The 9,235-nt window shown below is 43.8% G+C and overlaps 1 protein-coding gene across 3 annotated transcripts; it reads right to left on the bottom strand.

Moving 5' to 3' along the window:
- Positions 1-240: 240 nt before the first annotated feature.
- On the bottom strand, positions 241-5,162 carry LOC147880150 (pentatricopeptide repeat-containing protein At5g27110-like). 3 transcript variants are annotated; one of them, XR_015540592.1, is made up of 3 exons: positions 4,353-5,162; positions 1,694-4,215; positions 241-1,589 (listed from the first exon to the last, which is right to left on the bottom strand). XR_015540592.1 is itself a non-coding variant. In XM_087371196.1 (2 exons), the coding sequence occupies exons 1-2, from the start codon at positions 4,385-4,387 to the stop codon at positions 1,875-1,877; spliced, it is 2,376 nt and encodes a 791-aa protein (XP_087227322.1). In that variant the 5' UTR covers positions 4,388-5,162; the 3' UTR covers positions 241-1,874. The 3 variants fall into 3 exon arrangements, 1 of the variants encoding a protein (XP_087227322.1); XR_015540594.1 differs by having other exon boundaries at positions 241-1,471; XM_087371196.1 differs by having other exon boundaries at positions 241-4,215.
- Positions 5,163-9,235: the final 4,073 nt, after the last annotated feature.

The raw sequence follows: 9,235 nt of genomic DNA, 5'->3' as shown, positions 1-9,235 counted from the left end.
ATACTTTACATCACTTTTCACGTCCTCGTGACAGTTTCTATAAGCACTCCGGAGGTGAAGGGCACACTCAGCCGTGACAAAGGCGTGCCGTGACAAACATGTAGACATAGGTCTAAAGATATTATGGGGAGCATGTGTTTTTGTAAATATCACTATGTTGATCACTCCAAGCAATCTTCCTTCATCACTGTACAATTATAAAAGATGAATATTCCTCCCATGAAAACTTCTTGACTCTTTCAAAGCAATTTTTACTGCCACACATCCAGCTCTACAATCTCTTTGAAATTTTCACAGAAAGCCTCAATGCTAGGCAGTATTTGGGCTCTTCTTTGATAACTGATCGAGCCTACTGTCTATATTGTTTCGTTCATTGATGTTATGAGCAATGCCCATGGATTGCAAGCTCCCTTATAAATTGCCTGCTTGCCACAAAGCGCAAGCTTAATTCTTTAATCTTCGAGAGAGGATAGAAACACTGCCATCAATTGAAATCTTGTAGTAAGAGACTTGATCAGATTCCTTCTAAATTCCATCCACACATGCAGTCAAGAGACTTTCAAGAGACTTCTTATTCGGAACATATGAAGGTTGGCCCTTCAGACACCCTCGTTCTTTTTCTGGCCTATGAGCTGCACAGTCTCATTCTCTATCTGCAGAGTCCTCCTTTTCCTTGACCTTTTGTATAGCATGGTCCCAATGTTGCTTGGGTGCTTGGGCAACGCCACGGGTTCTTCTCTATCCTTCAAGTCTCAATGTTCTTCTGCCACACATCCAGCCCTGCAATCTCTTTGAGATTTTCATGGAAAGCCTCAATGCTAGGAAGTATTTGGGCTCTTCTTGATAACTCATCGAGCCTACTATCTATATTGTTCGTTCATTGATCTTATGAGCAATGCCAATGGATTGCAAGCTCCCTTGTAAATCGCCTGCTTGCCACTAAGCGCAAGCTTAATTCTTATCTTTGGGAGAGGATAGAGACAATGCCATAAATTGTAATCTTGAAGTAAGAGACCCGATCAGGTTCCTTCTAAAGTTCATCCACCCAGCATATGAAGGTTGGCTCTTTAGACACTCTCGTTCTTTTTCTGGACTTTTGACTTGCACAGTCTATTTTCTATCTGCACCCTCTTTTTGCTTGACCTCTTGTATAGCATGGTCCAATGTTGCTTGGCTGCTTAGGCAATGCCATGCATTCTTCTCATGTACCTGCTGCCGTGAAGCTGCTGCCATCTGGGTTATTGGCAGTTCCTGTGGTTCCCCTTGGGTTAAGCAAATAGCCATAGGCTGATAGATGATGTGACAGAAACAGTTGCTCAACAAACCACTCCTGCAGCAACACTCTAGCATTCCTGCCTGCTCAGCTCCTTACTCTGCTGCCTCCAATGCTTACTGGGAAAATTCTCACCCTTACCTTATTCCCATTGGAAATGCCCAGGCCTGTACGCTAGCCCCTCCCTTTTCGTATCACCTGGGGGAGCAGTACAGAATGACCAATTAATACAGGTTGTATCGTTCTAAGCAAGGGCTACTTGCCCCTTGCAGTGTTCTGTAACCACAATACATGTGCATCGGTACTGAAGGGCAACCTGTACATTGATAATGTAGGAAAGGTTGTGTCAGTGCAGGAATGCACAGGAAAGCAAGAGAAGATAAGTCTCACAGATAAAGCTTGCAAGAGACCAAGTCTGACCTGAGCCTTTAATAACAACTATAACGTTGAACAGAATTTGCAACCCCTTTGAGCATCATCACTACAGAAGAAAATATTTATATCAACCATTGTCCCCACAAGAGCATGCTCCATCCACAAACGGAGAAAGCAATGTTAATCTCTTAATAATATCTCTCGCTTTTCAATCTTGGACATGATCTTAACGGCATTGTGACAGTCTGTGCACACATGAAGGTTCTTTGCCGCTTTCATGGTTGTACGTGCCTGGCGTGGTTGCTATGGTCAACCTCTCATAGTGTCCAAACACATCTTCCTCGACCTCCTTCGGCATTGGCTCCAAAATCAAATCCAACTGTGGCACATACCCTTCCTCCTTCAGTAGTCTTCTTCGCCTCTTCAGCTCAGCATATATTTCATCACCATGCGAGTGAGTTTTATCTCCGACAGTAAAATCATGCACTATTCTGTTAATCTCAATCCAAGCCCTCCCAGGCTTTTTCCATGCCCTCGCACATTTTCTCAGTTCTTGTATCTTGCAAACATGCCCCCACATTTCAGCATCGACATAAATGTTTGACATGAATACATACCCAACCGCCATGATGGGATCCAACAGGACAGCTTGTTCAAAGCATTGTCTCCCTAGCTGTATATTGCCATATTTTCTGCAAGCAGTCAGCAATGACATCCACCCACTAAGATCAGGTGACATTGGCATAGATTGAAGCAATCGCTCTGCCTCATTTAAGCGTCCCACCCCACTGAGAAGAGCTACCATACAGTTGAAATGCTCATTAGTTGGTTCAATGCCATGGATGTCTTTCATAGATGTGAAATACTGATAGCCTTCCTCCACTTTGCCTGCATGACTGCAGGCTGTGAGAATCATCCCATAAGTTGTACCATCTGGCTGAAAACCTTGTCGTTGCATGTCTTCAAAACATTTCTGGGCCAACAAGTAGTTTCCAGACTGAACGTATGATGAAATCAAAGCACCCCATGACACTGTATTTCGATTTTGCAATACATCAAACACTTTGTGTGCCTCGTTCATACTGCCACAGCTGGCATACATGTCAATGACAGCAGTCCCAGCCAACACATCTGAGTCAAGTCCACTTCGCAGAATTTGATCATGCAGCAGCCTACCCTGCCCTAGGGCTCCAAGGCTGGCACATGCTTTCAGAATGCATGAGAATGTGACTTGGTCCAGCATTACACCTTCCTGTTGCATTTCCTCAAACAATTCGAGTGCAAGAATGCCATCCCCATGTTGGGCACATCCTGCAATCAATGCACCCCATGAGACCACATCACGGTTTGGCAAGCTTTGAAACACTTTGAGCGCCTCTTGCAGGTTTCCACATTTTGCATACATATCAACCACAGTGCTTCCAACAATCTTGTCTGTATCAAGCTGACTTCTGATAATTTGACCATGTATATGTCTGCCCTGTGTCATAGCACCTAGGCTGCCACATGCTTTTAAGATGCCTAAATATGCAACCTTGTCTGGCTCTATGCCCTCCACCTGCATTTTTTCAAAAAGCTCAAGAGCAGACAGCTCATGTCCATGCTGGACAAATCCTGCAATCATTGTACCCCATGACACCACGTCTAGAATTGGCAATTCATCAAAGACCGTGTTTGCATCCTCCAGGCTTCCACATTTGGCATACATATCAACCAAGCTATTCCCAAAAACAATATCTGATTGAATATCACTTCTTACCATCTGGCTATGAATTAGCCTACCCTGCCCAATGGCTGCAATGCTGCCGCAAGCTTTCAGTATGCACAGAAGAATGACTTTGTCAGGCCTTATCCCCTCATTCTGCATTCTTTCAAACAGTCTAAGAGCAAGAAGGCCAAGTCCCTGCTGGCCATATCCTGCAATCATTGCACCCCACGACACAACGTCACGATTTGAAAGACCATCAAATACTTTCTGTGCTGCCTCAAGTTCCCCACATTTGGCATACATGGCAATAAGTGCATTGCCAACAACCACATCTGATTCAAGTCCTCTTCTGCTGATCTGGTCGTGTACTAACCTGCCCTTCCCTTCAGCTCCTACGCTGCCACATGCTTTCAAAATAGATGTAAAGATAAATTTGCATGGCTCTATCGCTCCTTGTTGCATGTTCTGATACAATTCAAAAACCCTCTCACTTTCTTCAAGCATAACATGTGCAGAGATAATGGCATGCCAGGTAAAGATACTTGGCTTTGCCACATGGCAAAACACTAGGCTTGCTTCCAGCAAGCTCCCACACCAGCTAAATAGACGGATAAGGTGATCCCCTAAAATAGCTACCGTGGCAAGTCCACTGCTCATCACAAGGGAATGCACTAGTCTCCCAGCTGCCAGGTCCTTGTTTTTTGTGCAATCACGCAGGAGACATAAAACGGTGTCCTTTGACAGAGCTGTTCCATAGCAGTGCATGTGGGTGGCTTGAGGTGTCTTGTTCAGGCATCTAACCTTGGCTAATTTGATCAAATCTTCCACTGACCCAGAAGTTCCGCTAAAATGAGGCACCCTGATTATCCACGATAACAAGACAATGTCAGATCCATGATTGCAAGGAAAAAATTCTAGCAGCAATAAAATGAAAGCCTGAAAGGTATTGTGTTGCAAAAAGCTACGCTCTGGCAAACTTATTTCATTCTGAGACACCTGACAGAGCTGCGTACTGAACACCCTTGCGTCATATCAGAATCTACAAGCTTATGGCGCCATACACAGCGCCCGGAGCGCCCATAGGTTCTTTTCGCTCATAAGGCTTCTTCACATCAACATTCGTGACCGAAGGCTACGTCACATCCATTAAATTCATCTCCCAAATTGTGAGAAGACACTGCACTGATTGGAGACGCCACAGTGCCGAAATCTGCATGGATTGGCTTCTGGGTAACGCACCTCCCCATTGAAGGGATGTGGCCTCGTGGTATATAACGGCCTCCTACAATGCCGACCTTGTTAAGGAATGATCCGTGTAATATTTGCCAACCTTAGGCATAGGTCACAGCTGAAAATTCCACTACAGCGTGGCAAAGAAAGTCCCCAATGTAACGATTAATTAGCAGAGAGGAGTAAAGGGAATGGCCTCGTCGAGGTCATTTCCAATTCGCATATTCTCACAGCCAACACAATTTTGCACCCAAAACTGCAATTGAGTCTTTACAAAGTCCATGTAGAAGCCATTCATTCTACAAAACTGTGTATGCGCATGCGCCCAAGCGGTCTTGCCAACCTGCGAATTTTTTCTTGTCGGATGATTTTTGGTCATAGCTTCGCAAATGCAAATGAAAAGGATTTCCGACACCTTGACATACATGCATTCTCTAAAAAAGCACACATCAGGCAATGGCCTCAATCCAATAGCGACACTTAATCGCGCATGTTGCGTACGCGATAAGCAATCGTTCGCCCAGAACCAGTGTCGATTCTTCTTGCCATCAGCTTGACGTCGAGGTCTTCTGCTTAAAAGAGTGACAATTTTGCGTCATACGTACGGAGGTGGTCGTTTATGTGGATAGACTTTTTCACATTGGGTGTTGAGTTACAATTTCTAGATAGAAACTTGTGTTGCAAGATTTTTGTCTTAAGGACTTACATATAGACCACCTCGGTGCCCACGGAGGAGGAAATAGAATTGGAGAATGGATGCCGAGTGTAGCCCCTGGACCCTGGTCATTAGGTTGCTACTTTATATCACCAATGTGTGATTAGGGACCTCAGATTGAATTTGGGCCCAATTAATTAAAATTTTCATGTCAGGCGTGAGGGAGGACAAAATTAACATAAGGTGTGAGGGACAAATATGACAAATTAATGCACAACAGATGAAATAGGACGAATTAATGCGTGTCAACAAGGTTCGAAATCCAAAAAGTTCGATTAGCGCCCTCGGCGAGTATATGAGGGGGAGTGGGGGAGGGACAGAGGCAGAGAGGGGGAGAGAAGGGGAGGGAGATGGATACGAGAGGAGAGGAGTAAGGGAGGGAGGTGGGAGGGAGGGGTGGGGGTGAGGAAGAAGCATAGGCGGAGAGGAAGGGGGGTTGAGGGAGAGGGAGGGAGGAGTGAGAGGCAACGGGGGTTGAGGGAGAGGAGTAAGAGAGGCAAGGTAGGAGACGGAGAGGGGGAGGAGGGGGAGGGGAGGGAGAGGGAGAAGGGAGGGGAGGAGGGGAGGGAAGGAAGGTGGAGGGAGCACAAGGAGAGAAGGAAGGCAGAGGAAGCGACAGGGCAGAGGGAAGAATAATCAAGTGATTAGACCATAGGTTAATTGCAATTCAAGGGGGGTGAGGTCCGTGAGTGATTAATTATTTAATTAGGGAGAGTGAAGAAGCAAATATGTGTGATTAGTATAGCAGTTGCAGGCGATGGTATGAGCCAATCATGTAGCAGCTGGGCGGGGGCTAGACACAAACCTTTTGTGTGAGTGTCCCTTCTGCAGGACAACAGCCCTTTACACCACCTTTTCGACGACGACTGATGTGAACCCACCTAACAACTTACTCCTAATAAATATTCAATTCATAGATCTCTCCTTCATAATTCAATGACACATCATTGAAACAATCAATTGCATCCACTAAATCTCTACACAACACCTACCTTTGGCTATGGTCAGAGGTAAATAAGTTGGATCTCTAATCAAAGCCAAATGACTGAGTCTACCTTTGTCCATGGTGGATATAGGAGGGACTTGTGGCCTTGTACTTAATGATTTTATTAGATACAATTCAAATGTTTTGCTCTTTGGACCATCCCACTACAATGGAGTCCAAACCAAATCTAGCTAGAGCTATAGGGGCACTCCCAAGGATAGTCAATTTATCAAAGGGAATTGTTTGTATATAAATCCCAACCCTTAGTTGCATGCTATAAAAGCATGTAGAACTTGCACAGTAGGTTTTGTTTGTGGGATGTAGTAATTTGTGGCCATGATCCTAGATAGTTGGCTCAAGGCAACATAAATCTCCTCTCAAAAGAAAGATATTATCAATGTCCGACCTTTGGTGCACAATCTAGATAGGCTACTAGGGGTTGGGTTGATATGCCTATAATTTCAACACATGGCTTAATAAGAGATCAAAAAAGGAAAACTTCTCTCTAGGCTGCCTATCCTAATCATTTCCTCTCATGACAAACATCAATAACCTCCTTCTATGCTCAAGTGAGCTCGACCAAGAGAATACCTTGTCCCATGGATGGAGGAGTGTCATCCTAAAAATTGAGAAATAGAGCATAGGTGTGTTATTTATACTATTTCAATTGCCCATCTCCCACCACCCTTTCAATGCACAAATGTGAATCTTAATAGCATCAACTACGTAAGTGCAAACCTTTACTCCCTAATGAGTAGCATAGTTGTAATACACTACTTTGAGCCGCTTCTCCATCTCCATTTGAACTCTATAACGTTCTCTTAGTTAGTTCCATTGCCTATGGGTCCCCTGTGCGAGGAGATAGGATTCCAACTATAGGATACAAGGTGAGGCTAATCGAAGGAATGATGCTTAAGCCAAGCAATGAAGGGCACTAACAACAATGGAACAAAGGCAAGCGTCGAGTGAACTAAGTGGCGATTCATTCGCCCAAGTTGACATCATCTTCATTAATCCATGTAACCATCGTTCGAGCATGGCAAGCTAAATGACAAGGAACCCACCTATGTCAGAGCATTTTGGTGCTAACATTTATGGATCCTAGCCTTTTGATGGGTAGGTGTGAAATTTTTCGAGAGCACCGTGGCATCGCTTCAAACTTGCCAACATCTGTGATGGCACGTTACAAGCACCACAAGAGCAAAGGAGGACACAATATGGACATAGGAGTGCGGGGATGCATCCCAAAGAAGAGAGGAAGTGTGCTTCAAGAGGTTGGGGGATGGTGAAGAGGGATGATATTCCAAAAAGGGGAATATACAAGGAAAGAGTGTGACACCATGGGGAAGGGAGTGAGGGGGAAGAGAGAAGGGAGTGAATAGGAGAGAAGACTCCATGACAAACATATGAGGAAGGTTTATTGCATTCACTCCAAAGTATGTACAAAGAGGCATAACAGATGGACCTATGTGGGAGAGTGTGAATGTGAGAGAGTGTCACATCAAGGGCTCCCAATTTTTTTATAGCCATTTCTTTCCTCTTTAATTGGAATCCCAAATGTGGAAGTATCTCCTCTAATACCATTGCCTAATATCTCTCAATGGGGTGCAATAACCCTTACCCTCATTTTCCACATAATTTAAGATCCTATCCCCTTAGTCAAGAATAGATGGCTCACCTCCTTTGGACAAGTGGACAAAGAATCTAGGAGGACAAGTGAAGGATTGGCATAAAACTGCTTGCAATCTCATCCTTTTTCCCCTTATAATATACCATATACATGGACTATGCAGACAAAGAATCTAAGAGGAAAAGTGGAGGATTGGCACAAAACTGCTTACAATCTCATCCTTTTTCCCCTTTTAATATATTGTTTACATGGACTACGCACTATTCAATGCACGCATGGGGCCGTCCACATGGAGGGATTCGCATATGAGCAAGCTTGCCACCTTTACCATGGGTCCATAGCCCTCTTATTCCATATTATGCATGGCACTTCATATTATGGAGGGGTTACACATGAGTAAGCTTTCCACCTTAACAATGGGTATGTAGCCCTGTTATTCTATATTATGCATGCAACTTCATATTTAGCCCTTTAAAATAATCACAATTATATTGGTGTTTTGTGACCATTCACACTTACCCATCTAGGTCTAAGATGTGGATCATTCCAATATCTAGATCAAATGCATATATGGAGTATGATTAAGCTTTTGAAGGTTCGTCTTTGCTAAACATATCCTCACATGCTCTAGGTGCCCCTTCTCGATCCCAACAAACACACTAAAGTCATCCAAAAAGATCCACATAAAGGAGGTCAAAAATTAATCAAATGTCTATTGGACCATGCATTGGAAAGTGTTTATAACATTCTTTATCCCAAATACCATGACACTAGAGGAATAGGCATAAGGATCCCATTTGGTAACAAAATACAATGCAACTAGAGGAATGGGCATAAGCATCCCAATCAGTGACAAAAGGAGTCACCTCAAGCCACTTGAATCTAGTTGTAGCTACTAAATCCATCCAAAAGGAATATACGTCATGCTTGGAAATAGAGTAGAAACTATGAAGGGCAAGTGGAATGGGTTGGTTTTTGTAACAGAATTGAGCTTCAAGTAATCCAATGGATCCATAACTTTCCACTCTTCTCTGGCACAATTGTAATAGGTGACAACCACGTGACTTTATCAATGGGCTCATTGAAGCTGACCTTTAGGATTTTACCAATCTCCTCCTACACATGCAATGCATAGCTATTAGAATTCATCTGGCATCACTACTATCAAACTAGGATTGTATTATCCATTAGGGGAGAAATGGAGTCTCAAAAGAGCCTCTAATTATTGTTTCCTAATTTCAAGGGATTAGGGAGGGATTTGAGGTGTACCAATGCGAGTGATCCAAGGTGTGGAACAATGGTATATTGAGGTGGAGGGT

The sequence above is a fragment of the Dipteris shenzhenensis genome, chromosome 32 (assembly GCF_047967505.1).
Source record: "Dipteris shenzhenensis isolate YYH24624 ecotype China chromosome 32, Dip_SZ_1.0, whole genome shotgun sequence".
NCBI classification, from domain to species: domain Eukaryota; kingdom Viridiplantae; phylum Streptophyta; class Polypodiopsida; order Gleicheniales; family Dipteridaceae; genus Dipteris; species Dipteris shenzhenensis.
This window is presented reverse-complemented; position numbering and strand designations above follow the sequence as displayed.

What these genes read in the sequence shown, in the direction of transcription:
- LOC147880150 (XM_087371196.1), bottom strand. Translation starts at nt 4,387, where the DNA reads ATGACGCAAGGGTGTTCAGTACGCAGCTCTGTCAG. An exon ending in TCAGTACGCAGCTCTGTCAG is followed by an intron (nt 4,216 to 4,352) that starts GTGTCTCAGAAT and finishes GTGGATAATCAG; the next exon opens with GGTGCCTCATTTTAGCGGAA.